A 17024-nucleotide genomic window follows, 5' to 3' on the forward strand; every position below is an offset into this window, starting at 1 on the left:
ACACCGGGACTCAAGAACAATACAGGCAGAGGGTTACAGGCAAGCACTGCTAGAGTGCAGACAAGGCTGAGCAGGGAGGACAGGGCTCTGTTCACACGGAACAGACAGGAAGGGAAAGACAGAGCCAGATACTCACACAGTACTTGCAGAGACAACAAGCAGGAGTTAGGTACGAGTTCAGACTCTGCAGAAAAAGGAAGGGAACGGACATAGAGGCAAAACAGGTAAAGGACAGGAGAGTGTTCAGACTGGAACTGAGTGTACGGAGGAGACCGACACTGCAGAGGGATACAGGAGCCGGTCTGGGAATACGGCCCCCAGAGAGGCGGAACGAACAGGCAAGGAGCGTGTTCAGACAGGACAGACCAGACGCAGGAGCGGGTCTAGGAAATCGGCCACTAGAAGGCGGAACGAACAGGCAAGGAGCGTGTTCAGACAGGACAGACCAGACACAGGAGCGGGTCTAGGAAATCGGCCCCTAGAAGGCAGGAACGAACAGGCAAGGAGCGTGTTCAGACAGGACAGACCAGACACAGGAGCGGGTCTAGGAAATCGACCCCTAGAAGGCAGGAGGAACAGGCTAGGAGCGTGTTCAGACAGGACAGACAAGAGAACACAGAAAGGACTCAGTTCAGACACGGGAACTAATACCGCAAAGCAGGAGACATACAGGACTTAGTTCAGACACGGGAACTAATACCGCAAAGAAGGAGACATACAGGACTTAGTTCAGACACGGGAACTAATACCGCAAAGCAGGAGACATACAGGACACAGTTCAGACACGGGAGCTGATACCGCAAAGCAGGAGACATACAGGACTCAGTTCAGACACGGGAACTGATACAAAAGCAGGAGACATACAGGACTCAGTTCAGACACGGGAACTGATACAAAAAGCAGGAGACATACAGGACTCAGTTCAGACACGGGAACTGATACAAAAAGCAGGAGACATACAGGACTTAGTTCAGACACGGGAACTAATACCGCAAAGCAGGAGACATACAGGACTAAGTTCAGACAGGCCTGGAAATACAGCCTCCAGGAAAGGCAGAAAAGGAAACAAAGACGGGACCTGGCACCTTCAGAGTGCAAGTACACACTGAAGGAAAACACTATGCACAGGCCGGGATAGAAGGGAGCTGCTGAGCTATATACCAAGTGTCAGACAGCAATAGGCTGAGGACGCACAAGGGGTGTGACCCACAGCAGGTACAAAAAGCAGGAAGTGATCGGGCGCCGCCCTTAAGCAGCAGAGACAGACACAAACAGACAGCATGGAGGGAAGCCAGAGAGACATTCTGGACAGGAGATCAAGTGCGCGCTCCTGCACAGTGGGAGATGGACCACTATGCAAGGACGCCGCCAGGTATGTTACACCCTCCACATACCAAGACCTAAAGGCAGCACAGACGTATACGCTGTAGATGACATCGGGCAGTGATGCTTTTCAATGCAGCCATACCTGTTCCATGTCATTAGAGAACAACTGGCTGACGATTAGAGGAGAGTGATTTGTGTCATCCTACGCTAGTTTGTCCTGGGGCTGTGGGAGAGGGACCTCTGTCTGTTGGAGCGATACTCGTCAATGGACCACGTCCCCTTTTGGGTGCAGTACATTGACGATGTGTTTTTGATCTGGCAGGGAAATTCTATTGAATTGGAAACCTTCTGCCAGCAGCTGAATGACATCAATATGAATTTGCATCTCACATAAAGTTTTAGTGACACCAGCATTGATTTTTTTGGATGTGACGGTGAGGCGTGACGATTATGACGTTACAAGCTGATCTTTTCAGCAAAAAAACATCTGTGAATGCGGAGCTTCACGCCTCATTGTCACATACTCCACATGTAATCAATGCAGTACCCACCGGCTGGTTCCTTAGAGCTCGCCGCATATGTTCCTCTGATTTGGACTTCGATAGGAGGGCAGCGGACCTAAAGGAACGATTTCGGGAGCAAGGGTACATTAACCGTTCCACTAAATGTGCCTACAACAGGGCCAAGAATTCTAGGCGGCGAGATTTAGTGTATGCTCCCAAATCATACTCCACAGATAATAAATTTAGAATGATTACACAATACCATTCGCACTGGAAATGAATGAAGCAATGCATCAGTAAATACTGACCCATTTTGTTGGCCGACAAGACTCTCAAGCAATACTTACCTTTACAGCCGAGTATTGCGGCACGACGCAGTAACAACTTGAGAGATGTACTGGTGCGGAGCCACTATGGCCAGAAAGGTCAACCTACTCTACCTTTTTCTCGGACTCGGGGTCCTATGTGGGGATGTTATCCCTGTGGAGGATGCGTTGCATGCCATAATATTGAACGTGCCACGACCTTCCACTGTTCACCAGTCAGAGTTCAGTTTTTCTGAACACAGAGCACAAATACTCTGCATATATAGAGTTAAATAAAACATTTCTGTCTTCCTGTGGCATCCACAAGGGGGAGCTCAGGAGCTTGGTACATACTGTGTTATGATTATTGTGATCAGAATGCAGTTTTAAGCTCCCCCTAGTGGTGGCTGGAGGAACAGCACAGTTATGTCTAGGTGTTTCCTTTATGACACTCTAGAATCCTTTCATAACTAACTATTCATTTTTTCATACATTAATGTCTTCTTTATTCCTCCAGGCGGATCAGTGCACAGGTCTCCAGGGCTTCCTCATCTTCCACAGTTTCGGTGGTGGGACTGGATCAGGCTTCACCTCACTCTTGATGGAACGTCTCTCCGTTGACTATGGCAAGAAGTCCAAGCTGGAGTTCTCCATCTATCCAGCACCTCAGGTTTCCACCGCTGTGGTTGAGCCATACAACTCCATCCTCACCACCCACACCACACTGGAGCACTCAGACTGTGCCTTCATGGTGGACAATGAGGCCATCTATGACATCTGCCGCAGGAACCTGGACATTGAGCGCCCAACCTACACCAACCTGAACCGTCTGATCGGTCAGATCGTGTCCTCCATCACAGCCTCTCTCAGGTTTGATGGTGCTCTGAATGTGGACTTGACAGAGTTCCAGACCAACCTGGTGCCCTACCCCCGTATCCACTTCCCGCTGGCCACCTATGCCCCCGTCATCTCTGCAGAGAAAGCTTACCATGAGCAGCTCTCTGTGTCAGAGATCACCAACGCTTGCTTTGAGCCGGCAAACCAGATGGTGAAATGTGACCCCAGACACGGCAAATACATGGCCTGCTGCCTTCTATACCGTGGTGATGTGGTCCCTAAGGATGTCAATGCTGCCATTGCCACCATCAAGACCAAGCGCACCATCCAGTTTGTGGACTGGTGCCCAACAGGGTTCAAAGTTGGTATCAATTACCAACCACCAACTGTGGTTCCCGGTGGAGACCTGGCCAAGGTGCAGCACGCTGTGTGCATGCTGAGTAACACCACCGCCATTGCCGAAGCCTGGGCTCACCTGGACCACAAGTTTGACTTGATGTATGCCAAGCGTGCCTTCGTCCACTGGTATGTGGGTGAGGGCATGGAGGAAGGGGAGTTCTCTGAGGCTCGGGAGGACATGGCCGCCCTGGAGAAGGATTACGAAGAAGTCGGCACTGACAGCGTGGAAGGAGAGGGAGAAGGAGAAGAGGGAGAGGGAGAGGAGTATTAAATGGCTGCATTACGTGTATGAGATAAAATGGTCCTTTTTCAGGCATCTTTCAAATAAATATTTTCATTGCAATTTCTGTTTTTCTTCATTGTTTTTACCAGGGTTGTGGAGTCAGTAAGCCAAACCTCCGAATCAGAGTCCTCAATTTCCCTGACTCCCGACTCCACAGCCCCGGTCACTACTGAGCATGAACATAAAGTGCAGCACAGATTCATTTCAACTGAAAGCCGAGAAACTTAAATCAGGAACAGAACAGACATTTATAGGACATTTCACAACTTTCCCAAATTCTTATGAAAAAATTTACTGCATATCCTGCACTGTACTACTGTAAACAATGTGTCAGAGTCGGTCCATTTCTTACCCACTCTACCAAAATAGACACCGACAGACTCCATAGCCCTAGTTTTTACAAAGCAAAAAAGTTACATCCTGTATTATACTCCAGAGCTGCACTCACTATTGTGCTGGTGCAGTCACTGTGTACATACATTACATTACTGATCCTGAGTTACATCCTGTATTATACTCCAGAGCTGCACTCACTATTCTGCTGGTACAGTCACTGTGTACATACATTACATTACTGATCCTGAGTTACATCCTGTATTATACTCCAGAGCTGCACTCACTATTGTGCTGGTGCAGTCACTGTGTACATACATTACATTACTGATCCTGAGTTACATCCTGTATTATACTCCAGAGCTGCCCTCACTATTCTGCTGGTACAGTCACTGTGTACATACATTACTGATCCTCAGTTACATCCTGTATTATACTCCAGAGACGCACTCACTATTCTGCTGGTACAGTCACTGTGTACATACATTACATTACTGATCCTGAGTTACATCCTGTATTATACTCCAGAGCTGCACTCACTATTCTGCTGGTGCAGTCACTGTGTACATACATTACATTACTGATCCTGAGTTACATCCTGTATTATACTCCAGAGCTGCACTCACTATTCTGCTGGTACAGTCACTGTGTACATACATTACATTACTGATTCTGAGTTACATCCTGTATTATACTCCAGAGCTGCACTCACTATTCTGCTGGTGCAGTCACTGTGTACATACATTACATTACTGATCCTGAGTTACATCCTGTATTATACTCCAGAGCTGCACTCACTATTCTGCTGGTACAGTCACTGTGTACATACATTACATTACTGATTCTGAGTTACATCCTGTATTATACTCCAGAGCTGCACTCACTATTCTGCTGATGCAGTCACTGTGTACATATGTGACACCCCAGGGGTCTGGTTGCCACAGTGATAGAGATATTACGTCTGAGAGCAGGTGGGAGGTCTCTTGGTCAGGGATCCTATGCATGCCACCCCTCCTGCCCAGTCCTGGGAGGGGAAGAACTTCCCCTATATAAACCTAGGGCTGAGGCAGGGTTAGTGAGTAGAGAAGAAGTAGAGACAGAGAAAAGAAGCAAATATAGGAACAGGACATCAGGAGCTCTGTGGGAGCAGTGTTACAAGGAGTCAGGGGCTGGCAGCTGCAGAGCTCGCCCTGACTGAGAAGATTTCTTACCGGACCCGGAGTCCGAGGCTGTGGGGACTAACTCCTACCCAGCAGCAGAATCCGTCAGGCAGGGGATTCCAGGTCCTCTGGCCAAGAAACCCGAAGGCACGGTCACACGCGTGGGACCAGCACCGCCGTCGTGGAGCGGAAGCTACTAGAAGGCCCCGAGTCACCGGCCATACGGGTGAGCACCACACGGTACACTCAGGGACGTGGGCTACTTATACCCGCCTCTAGCAAGGTAGCCAGAAGAGTATCGTTAGTTTGGGAGGCCTACAACTCCGCCTGGCCAGGGGAGATCCCATCTGCTCAAGGACTGACCAGGCCCCAATCGCTAGCCAGTACTCCGGGAGGGTCTGTCTTTGTCACCAGTAAAGACCCTGAACTACACAGTACCGTCTCCGAGTGGTTCCTGCTACCCCCATCATCCACGTCGGCTGCCCTGAGGCCATACCCCTCCCGTTGGGGGTTACACTATCACGCTGCACAATCCTACCACCGGCCTCAGCGGTCTGCCCTGCAGCAGCAGCTCCCTGGCTGCACTCAACGGGTGGCGTAGTCGTCCAACATCACCGCTAAAACAGCGCCACTTAGTCTGACCCCCTGGGCACGGACCGGGTCACCGCCACGATACTACTACCCTCAAGAGATCCGGCTCCGGGTAAGCTCCCGCGTGCGCAACGCTGCGCGACACAGGCCCAGGGGTGCGTCAACTTTTGGCGTAGTCGGCAGGATTTCGTGCCCGCAACCACCGGGTACTGCGTGCCTGAAAAAGACTGTGAAAACTTACCCGTGGTGAACATTCCCGCCATCCGGCGCCATCTTCCGCTTTCTTCCGCTTTCTTCCCGCCATCGTTGGAGTTTTCCCGCCATCCGGCGCCATCTCCGGCCTTCTTCCCGCCATCCGTGGAGTTTTCCCGCCATTGGACGCCATCTTGAGGACGCCGCGCGGGAAGAAGAGGGGCGTGGACTCCGAAAACGCGCGAGAACTGAAGCCCCGCCTCACGTCCGGACGTTGCGTAAGGTCCTGGAAGGAGCCCAGCAGACGCCGACGTCACAGGAGCGCGACGGAAGGTCCTCAACCCTGAAGATCCACTGCGGAGCCGCGGCCTACGGAAGAGGATCATCGCAAGGTAGGCCACGGTCCACTAGGGGGGAGAAGGATGTCGGATACGGAGGAGAGCTTCACTGCTCCAACCCCCGCCAGCGCCACCGCTGTTGCGGTCATGCCTTTCACCATGCCCTATATCCCGGGGGCAGCCTGGCTACCCCAGTACTCAGGGGAGTCACATACCCTGCAGGACTTTAGAGAAAAACTGGATAGCCTCTTCCAGGTGTACCCCCTCACAGAAGAGCAAAAAGTAAGCATCCTGGTGGCCCAATTAACCGGGGCAGCCCAAAGGGAGGTAAAGTCCTGGCCACCTGGGGGGAGGACTGTCGCAGGGATACTAACCCGGCTGAGGGACACCTTTGATACCCGCACCTCAGCCGAGATCAAGCTTAGATTCTACGGGTGCAAACAGCGGGCACATGAGAGTATAAGGGACTATGCCCTGAACCTACAAGAGGCCCTGAGAGCCATTAAGCAGACCGACCCTGACGGCGTGGGAGACGAGGACAGGCTGTTAACTGAACAATTTATAGAGGGTTTATATTGCAATGCCCACCGAACCCAGTTGCGGGCAATGGCCTTACAGGACCCTCATCTGGGATTTGCACAGTTCAAGGACAGAGCCATCCGGGTGCTCAGAGAACCGGCACCAGGTGGCGTTGTGACCCACAGACGCCCCACTACCACTTACCACCAGGAGGCGGCGCCCTTGTCGGCAGGGCCTGTGGGAGCTGATGCGCAGGTGTGACACCCCAGGGGTCTGGTTGCCACAGTGATAGAGATATTACGTCTGAGAGCAGGTGGGAGGTCTCTTGGTCAGGAATCCTATGCATGCCACACCTCCTGCCCAGTCCTGGGAGGGGAAGAACTTCCCCTATATAAACCTAGGGCTGAAGCAGGGTTAGTGAGTAGAGAAGACGTAGAGAAGAGAAGCAGCATAGGAAGAAACAACAGGAGCTCTGTGGGAGCAGTGTTACAAGGAGTCAGGGGCTGGCAGCTGCAGAGCTCGCCCTGACTGAGAAGTTATCACCGGACCCGGAGTCCGAGGCTGTGGGGACTAATCTCTACCCAGCAGCAGAAACCGACCGGCAGGGGATTGCAGGTCATCTGGCCCAGAAACCCGAAGGCACGGTCACACGCGTGGGACCAGCACCGCCATCGTGGAGCGGAAGCCATTAGAAGGCCCCGAGTCACCGGCCATACGGGTGAGCACCACACGGTACACTCAGGGACGTGGGCTACTTTTACCCGCCTCTAGCAAATTAGCCAGAAGAGTACAGTTAGTTGGGAAGGCCTACAACTCCGCCTGGCCAGGGGAGATCCCATCTGCTCAAGGACTGACCAGGCCCCGATTGCTAGCAAGTACTCCGGGAGGGTCTATCTTTGTCACCAGTAAAGACCCTGAACTACACCGCATCGTCTCTGAGTGGTTCCTGCTACCCCCATCATCCACGTCGGCTGCCCTGAGGCCATACCCCTCCCGTTGGGGGTTATACCATCCACGCTGCACCATCCTTCCACCGGCCTCAGCGGTCTGCCCTGCAGCGGCAGCTCCATAGCTGCATTCAACGGGTGGCGTAGTCATCCACCATCTACTGCTAATAGACTGCCACTTAGTCTGACTCCCTGGGCACGGACCGGGTCACCGCCACGAGACTACTACCCCCATCTGATCCGGCTCCGGGTAGGCTCCCGCGTGCGCAACGCTGCGCGACTCAGGCCCAGGGGCGCGTCACAGGCTTTGAGCAATGACCCGGCTCCAGACCTGCACCATCAGGTCCAAGAGCTAGCTAAAAGCGTTGCTGCGCTAACCCGAACTGTGCAGTCTTTACAGGTTTCTACTCCAGGGAAGATCCAGCTGGCATCCGGACCGGAGGACATCCCGTGGCGTCGACCAAGGAGGACCCCACCGGCCAGAGGAAGACCCAGCGACCGATACAACGAGGACGGACGACCCATCTGCCGCCGCTGTAATCAACCCGGACATATGGCAAGGTACTGTCCTTTAAACTGGCACAACCTAGGGTAGAGGGCCAACCCCTAGGAAAAAGATCATCAGGCCCATCGAACTGGCGCGACAAATATGTGGGAGGACGTCCAGTCTTACCAGTGGTACTGGATGGCATTCCTATGAGTGCCCTACTGGACACCGGGTCACAGGTCACCACCATCCCGTACGTGCTCTTCAAGCAGTACTGGAATGACTCGGATATTACCCGCTACCCTGACGACGACTTGAGTATCATCGCCAGCAATGTTCAGCCCGTGCCACAGATCGGATTTAAAGAGGTGACCATTAAAATTGGTAGAGTTGAACTGGCAGCACAGGGACTGATCATTGTAGACTTTGACAAACACGAGAGTCACCCAAAGATAACTCTAGGAACTAATGTAATTGAAAATTGTCTTGCAGAGGTGATTTTCCTTTTACAGCAGGTTGCCAAGAACGCCAGCTCCGGCGAGCAGCGAGTGCTCCAAAAAGAGATCCGGGCACTGATGCGACGGCAACAGGTGGAACTCTCCGGCGGTGAGATTGGTAGCGTGAGAATGTGTGACCCTTTCCCTATTGCCATGCCCCCAAAAAGTGAAATGATGATTTGGTGCCGGGCAGCTATTGGTCTGAGAGGTAGAGATTACCAGGCAATGGTAGAACCAGTTTACTCAGACAGTAGGCCCACCATCTTGACAGCACGGGGGGTGGTTAATGTACGCCATGGGAGGGTGCCCGTTCGCATAATCAATATCGGGAAGAGGGAAGTGTACCTGCCCCGGTATGCCACGCTAGCCAAATTATATACCATTAACCAAAATGCTATACAATCTGTGGAACCCTTGCCTCCATCTCACCCAGAGGAAGGTAACGGCTCTAAGAAAACAATGGAGGACTGGTGTCAGCAACTACATTTGGGTACTGACTCCACTCCCTCACACCAGAAACAGGGAGTCTATCGGGTGGTTCAAGAGTACGAGAGAGTGTTTAGTAAACACCCGTTAGACTTCGGGCGAGTCAAGGGGGTAGAACACCACATCCCCACGGGAGACCATCCTCCCATAAAAGAGAGGTATCGACCCGTACCCCCTGCACACTACCAACACGCCAAGGGGATGCTTAGAGACATGAAGGAGGCTGGGGTGATCAGGGATAGCTGTAGCCCCTGGGCAGCTCCACTAGTCTTAGTCAAAAAGAAAGACAACACCATGAGGATGTGTGTAGATTACCGGAAAATCAACCGTATCACACACAAGGATGCGTACCCCTTACCAAGGATAGAGGAGTCTTTGGCTGCTTTAAGATCTGCTAACTTCTTCTCTACCTTGGATCTCACTAGTGGGTACTGGCAGGTTCCTGTAGCAGAGGCGGACCGGGAGAAGACCGCATTCACCACCCCGATGGGACTTAGCGAGTTTACCTGTATGCCGTTCGGACTCTGCAACGCACCAGGAACCTTCCAACGATTAATGGAGTGCTGTCTGGGCCACAGAAACTTCGAGACGGTCCTGTTGTACCTGGACGATGTCATCGTATATTCTAAGACTTATGAGGACCACCTGAAACACCTGGCGGAAGTGTTCGAAGCTCTGGCAAGCTACGGCCTAAAGGTGAAACCCTCCAAGTGTCACCTCCTGAAACCAAAGGTGCAGTACCTGGGACACGTGGTGAGCGCTGACGGAGTGGCTCCCGACCCTGATAAGATCACCGCAATTAAGGAATGGCCAAGTCCCTCCAGTGTAAAGGAAGTGCGGCAGTTCCTCGGGTTGGTAGGCTACTACCGCAGGTTCATCCCCGGTTTCACCAAAAAGGCAGCTCCTATGCAAGACCTCCTGATAGGCCAGTCCCGGAAGGCCAAGAACCAGAAGCCGCCCTTCAGATGGGAGAAGTTGGAAGAAGAGTCCTTCCGCCAGCTGAAGATGGCCCTCACGGGGGATGAAATCCTGGCGTACCCGGATTACAGCCAGCCCTTTATCCTCTACACCGACGCAAGTAACATCGGGCTAGGAGCCGTGCTGTCCCAGATCCAGCAGGGGAAAGAGCGAGTAATCGCTTACGCCAGCCGAAAACTGCGACCCACCGAAAGAAACCCTGAGAATTACAGCTCATTTAAGCTAGAGTTCCTGGCAGTGGTGTGGGCAGTCACCGAACGCTTTAAGCACTACCTCGCTTCTTCCCGGTTCGTCGTGTACACGGATAACAACCCATTGACACACCTGGACACGGCAAGACTCGGTGCCCTAGAGCAGAGATGGATGGCCCGCCTGTCCAACTACGAGTTCACCATCAAATACCGGGCAGGACGCTCCAATACCAACGCGGACGCCCTGTCCAGGATGCCAAACCTACCGGACGTAGGAGAAGATCCAGAGGGACTGGAAGAAGTCGAACTCCCCGCGTTTCACCGTCATGGGACTATCCAGTATTCCCATCGGGTAAGGAGTAAGCAAGGCGCTACGCTTAACCCCTTACCTCACTACAACTGGGCGGAAACGCAGGACAGTGACCCTGCCGTCCGGCTGGTGAAGGAGATGCTGACTCGGCCAGAGGCTCGCCTTGACCCAGACGCTCCGGAGGAAGCCAAGCAACTGTGGGCAGAAAAGAGTAGACTGTTCCTTTACAAGGGGAAGTTGTGCCGCAGAATGGTTAACTCCCGGACGCATGAACTAATCTGGCAAGTAGTGGTGCCACGAAGAGACGCAGCCATGGTGATGGAGGCATACCACGACGGGGCTGGACACTTCGGATGGAAGAAGCTGGAGTTCCTGCTGCGCGAGCGGTTCCACTGGGTAGGCATGAGGGGAACCATCGAGAGGTGGTGCAGAGACTGTGGCCCGTGCAACCTAAGAAGGAAGGACCGTGCCAGCCAGAAGACTCCCCTGCAGTCCATTGTCACCCGGCAGCCGTTGGAACTGGTCGCCTTGGATCATGTAAAACTGACCCCAAGCAGAAGTGGCTACGTCTACGCACTAACCATCGTGGATCACTACTCCCGGTTCTTGGTTGTCGTCCCCGTCAAGGACTTAACAGCTCGAACAGCAGCTAGAGCCTTCCAGCAGCATTTCTGCCGTCCACACGGGTACCCGGACCAAGTGTTGACAGACCAGGGACCTGCCTTTGAAGCGGAGGTCTTCCAAGAATTCTGCACTCTGTATGGCTGCCGGAAGATAAGGACGACACCCTATCATCCGCAAACTAATGGACTTTGTGAGAAAATGAACCAGGTGGTAATGGATCTTCTGAAAACGTTGCCCCTGGAAGAACGCGGTCTGTGGCCTGAGAAGCTGCCCGATCTGGTGGACCTATACAACCACATCCCGGTAGGTTCCACCAACTGTACCCCGGCTTACCTAATGAGGGCGAGACCTGGTAAGTTACCTGTTGACCTGGAAATGGAAGTCCTGACACCCGAGGACACTTCACCAGAAGCAGACTGGGACACAGAGAGGCAGCAGCAGTACTGGAGAGTACAGGAGAGCATGGAGCGAAGTCTCTGTCAGGCTAGGGAAAGACAAGAGAAAACTTACAACCAGTATGCTCCCGCTGTTCCCCTGGTACCCGGAGAGCAGGTCTTGAAGAGAAAAAGACGGCTCCACAAGTTGGACGACCAGTGGGAGAAGGACCCGTACACCGTACTGCCCTCAAGCCACGACAACCCAAAGGTCTGTACCATCAGTAAAGACGGAGGGGAAACCACAACCATTGTATCCCGGGATCACCTGAAGAAGTGTCCCGAACAGCTACGGAACCCTGAAGAGGAACAAGAAGACCCTCGACCCGTAGAGGAAAGGGAAGACATGGTTAGTACTGTGCTCGGAGACTTCCCTCGGTCTTGGACTCAAGTCAATGGCGCAGTTGTGGTACCCGTACTCACCTTCCTCCAACCAGCATCCCAAGCACCTACGGAGCGACAGGTAGAGCTGGAAGAGCAGCCGGTCCAGGAGGCAGAAGACTCCACACAAGCAGAACAGGAGGATCAACCCTCTGCTTATAGTGAGCCTGCCGTACCCCTAGTGAGCCAAAGAGCCGGTAGACAGCTGCCCAGTTTACCCTTGACAGCTCCTACACCCTGTAGTTCAGGGCTAGACAGTCAGCTCCGTAGGTCCACTAGGGCCACTAGAGGCCAGTTACCCGCACGTTGGAGGATTTGAAATGTATAAATTGTTTTATTTGTGGTTACCTGTTTTTCTTGTTGCTTGTGTATAATTATGTGTTTCTAGTTGTTTATAGGAGTCTTTGGTGGATTTACCGGGAATCCTTTGTACATAGTTGGAGCGTAACCCAGGACGGACTAAAGACTGTTAAGGACTCGGGGCAGGACAGACCCCTACCTGGTTACGTCTCCCTGTTTTGGTGAAATGGACACCTTGCTTTCTTCAAAGACTGCACCCGGTTACGGACATGCCGTGACCACCTTTATGTGTTTCTTTATTGTATTGTTATTGTTATATCTTGTTATGTTTTTCAAAAAAATGTTTAGTCCCGGAGTACTAAATTTCACTAGGGGGGAATGTGACACCCCAGGGGTCTGGTTGCCACAGTGATAGAGATATTACGTCTGAGAGCAGGTGGGAGGTCTCTTGGTCAGGGATCCTATGCATGCCACACCTCCTGCCCAGTCCTGGGAGGGGAAGAACTTCCCCTATATAAACCTAGGGCTGAGGCAGGGTTAGTGAGTAGAGAAGAAGTAGAGACAGAGAAAAGAAGCAAATATAGGAACAGGACATCAGGAGCTCTGTGGGAGCAGTGTTACAAGGAGTCAGGGGCTGGCAGCTGCAGAGCTCGCCCTGACTGAGAAGATTTCTTACCGGACCCGGAGTCCGAGGCTGTGGGGACTAACTCCTACCCAGCAGCAGAATCCGTCAGGCAGGGGATTCCAGGTCCTCTGGCCAAGAAACCCGAAGGCACGGTCACACGCGTGGGACCAGCACCGCCGTCGTGGAGCGGAAGCTACTAGAAGGCCCCGAGTCACCGGCCATACGGGTGAGCACCACACGGTACACTCAGGGACGTGGGCTACTTATACCCGCCTCTAGCAAGGTAGCCAGAAGAGTATCGTTAGTTTGGGAGGCCTACAACTCCGCCTGGCCAGGGGAGATCCCATCTGCTCAAGGACTGACCAGGCCCCAATCGCTAGCCAGTACTCCGGGAGGGTCTGTCTTTGTCACCAGTAAAGACCCTGAACTACACAGTACCGTCTCCGAGTGGTTCCTGCTACCCCCATCATCCACGTCGGCTGCCCTGAGGCCATACCCCTCCCGTTGGGGGTTACACTATCACGCTGCACAATCCTACCACCGGCCTCAGCGGTCTGCCCTGCAGCAGCAGCTCCCTGGCTGCACTCAACGGGTGGCGTAGTCGTCCAACATCACCGCTAAAACAGCGCCACTTAGTCTGACCCCCTGGGCACGGACCGGGTCACCCCCACGATACTACTACCCTCAAGAGATCCGGCTCCGGGTAAGCTCCCGCGTGCGCAACGCTGCGCGACACAGGCCCAGGGGTGCGTTACATACATTACATTACTGATCCTGTACTGATCCTGAGTTACATCCTGTATTATACTCCAAAGCTGCACTCACTATTCTGCTGGTGCAGTCACTGTGCACATACATTACTGATCCTGTACTGATCCTGAGTTACATCCAGTATTATACTCCAGAGCGGCACACACTATTCTGCTGGTGCAGTCACTATGTACATACATTACATTAATGATCCTGTACTGATCCTGAGTTACATCCTGTATTATACCCCAGAGCTGCACTCACTATTCTGCTGGTGCAGTCACTGTGTACATACATTACATTACTGATCCTGAGTTACATCCTGTATTATACTCCAGAGCTGCACTCACTATTCTGCTGGTGCAGTCACTGTGTACATACATTACCAGTGGCGGCAGGCCACGCCACTGCTATGGGGCCCGTGACCGGAAGGGGGTCCGTGAGCCAGGAGTGCCCCAAACAGCGTGGGAACCAGGGTGAGTATTGGGGGGAGGGAGGTTGCGGCGGTGGAGAAGCGGTGCACACGCGGTAGCCGGCTGCTGCAGCTACCTCGTGTGCCCGCTGCTAAAGGGACATGAATATTCCCTCTTCTCCACACCCATGGGCGTGGAGAAGAGGGAATATTCATTCTCTTAAGTAGCGGCCAAGGAGGAACGCTGAGCCCCGGCTCCTGCTCTCAGTGCCCGCTGCTAAAGAGAATGCATATTCACGCTTCTCCACGCCCATAGTCCCGGCATGGAGAAGCGTGAATGTGCCGGCGGCAGCAGCTCACCTCGGGATCTGAGAGCGCGCGCAGCTCAGATGCCGACATGAGCTGCAGCAGGCAGGACGCAGCGCTGGAGCAGAGGTGAGGAAGGAAGGTGAGTATAAGTGTTTATTATTTTATGTGTGCAGTGATTGGGGCCATACATAGTAGGATTGGGGGTATTGGGGAGGCCACACATACCAGGATTGGGGGGGGGGATTGAAGAGGCCACACATACCAGGATTGGGGGGGGGATTGGGGAGGCCACACATACCAGGATTGGGGGGGGGATTGGGAAGGCCACACAAACCGGGATTGGGGAGGCCACACATACCAGGATTGGGGGACTGGGAAGGCCACACATACCGGGATTGGGGAGGCCACACATACCAGGATTGGGGGATTGGGGAGGCCACACATACCAGGATTGGGGGATTGGGGAGGCCACAAATACCAGGATTGGGGAATTGGGGAGGCCACACATACCAGGGTTGGGGGGGCCACACATACCAGGATTGGGGGATGAGGGGGTGCCACACATACCAGGATGGGGAAATTTACCAATAGCTGCTGCATTTCCCACCCTAGGCTTATACTCAAGTCAATACGTTTTCCCAGTTTTTTGTGGTAAAATTAGTGGCCTCTGCTTATACTCGGGTCGGCTTATTTAAAATATATGGTATTTTAAAATCAGTGAGTACGTGGTGCCCATAATACTGCAGAACTGTGGGGTGCATTATACTATACGGGGGCTGCATTTTACCCTATGGGGTATGTAATATACTGTATGGAGGACTATGGGGAGTGCATTATATTCTATGGAGGACCATGGGAAGTTCATTATACTATATGGAGGATTATGGGGGGCGCATTATACTATATGGAGGATTATGGGAGGGGCATTATGCTATATGGAGGATTATGGGTGGTGTATTATACTCTATGGAAGGCTGTGGAGCCATTATAATATTTTGAGGGCTATGTGGGGGGCCATTATACTGTATGAAAGCAATTATACGGTGTGAAGGGTTGTGTGGGGTCCATTATACTGTTTGGAGGGCTCGTGCGGGCCATTATACTGTATGTAGTGTAATGGAGCGGCTTGCGGCATTACTGTAATGGTCCAGGATGTGTTTTGGCTGACCATGTACCTCCCCCTCAGGTGACTGGTCACATGACTGTGACATAGCACAGGTTCTGTGCACACAGAATGTCTGATCACATGACTGTGACATCAGCACAGGTCCTGTGTGCATTGGAAGATATATAAACCCTGGTAGTTTTGAGACAGGGTGTGTAAGGCCAGAGGCCTGTTCCTGTGTGGGACACCACTAGAGTGTGAGGCCTAGTGAGGCCTATTGAAGCCTGGTGAAGCCTGAAAGGCGGAGGCTGGATCCTTAGGTGTAAGCGATCCCAGTAGCCTTGGAGGGCCAGAGGCTTGGAAGGCAAGAGCCTGAAAGGCAGAGGCTGGATGTTGGCTGTGTAAACATACCAGTAGCCTTGGATGGTACGAGGGCTGGAGAGCCCCACCTGGGAAGCCGTAAAGCCACAGTGGTGGCAGAACAAGTTTGAAGCAGTTAAAACCCGGCAAAGGTAAAACACTGTTTGATGTGGACATTTCTATAAGTGTCTTTGCTGGGGGCTGCAACTGGAACCAAGTGGGCCTGTCTGCCACTTGAAAGGCTCCTGGACATTATATGTAATATGTCGGCGAGCCACTGAGTTGGACTCGGTTATAGCAGTTATGATGTATAATAAACTGCTGCACTGAGAAAACTGGAAAAACGTGGCTGGTGTGCTTTACTTGACCCGGTGCAGCGAGTAACCCCCAGTATGATGACTAGCGCTGCCTTACAGTAGGCACATTATAGTGCATGGAGAGCTTTGGGGTCACAGTTGGGGGATCATACTGTGTTGGGGTCACCATACTTTGCCTTGGGATTTGAAGTTGGGTACAATAGGGTCATTATACTGTGCATGTGGAGGCTAATGTGGAGGAATGCACCATGGGGGTATCATACTGTGTTTGGGGTGCACTTTTGTTAGAATCACACTTTATGAGGCAATGAAAGAGGAATCTAGGACTTCAGCAGGAGGAAAATTACTGTGTAAAGGATGGAAAGTTGTGAGATCTGCTCTTCTTTGACACAGACAAATATATATATATTTTTTTTGGGGGGGCAATTAGAACTTCTGCTATGGGGCCCCATGATTCTTATGTACGCCCCTGTACATTACATTACTTATCCTGTACTGATCCTGAGTTGCATCCTGTATTATACTCCAGAGCTGTACTCACTATTCTGCAGGTGCAGTCACTGTGTACATACATTACATTACTGATCCTGAGTTACATCCTGTATTATACTCCAGAGCTGCACTCACTATTCTGCTGGTGCAGTTACTGTGTGCATACATTACATTACTGATCCTATACTGATACTGTCATAGAAAAATTAAAATCTATAAGACAGATCCAGAAG

The 17024-nt window shown here is 52.3% G+C and overlaps 1 protein-coding gene across 1 annotated transcript; it reads left to right on the forward strand.

The window, feature by feature from the left end:
• The first annotated feature begins 1776 nt into the window (after positions 1-1776).
• On the forward strand, positions 1777-3654 carry LOC141161313 (tubulin alpha-1A chain-like). Its single transcript, XM_073646126.1, has 2 exons — positions 1777-1857; positions 2652-3654. The coding sequence occupies exons 1-2, from the start codon at positions 1777-1779 to the stop codon at positions 3639-3641; spliced, it is 1071 nt and encodes a 356-aa protein (XP_073502227.1). The 3' UTR covers positions 3642-3654.
• The last annotated feature ends 13370 nt before the right edge of the window (positions 3655-17024 follow it).

The sequence above is a fragment of the Phyllobates terribilis genome, unplaced genomic scaffold, assembly GCF_046119375.1.
Source record: "Phyllobates terribilis strain yellow unplaced genomic scaffold, ASM4611937v1 Scaffold_9__5_contigs__length_417890890, whole genome shotgun sequence".
Lineage (NCBI taxonomy): Eukaryota > Metazoa > Chordata > Amphibia > Anura > Dendrobatidae > Phyllobates > Phyllobates terribilis.

Coding starts and splice junctions, on each gene's coding strand:
- LOC141161313 (XM_073646126.1), top strand. CDS start 1,777: ATGACGTTACAAGCTGATCTTTTCAGCAAAAAAACATCTGTGAATGCG. Junction 1,858..2,651: donor CATTGTCACATACTCCACAT/GTAATCAATGCA, acceptor TTATTCCTCCAG/GCGGATCAGTGCACAGGTCT.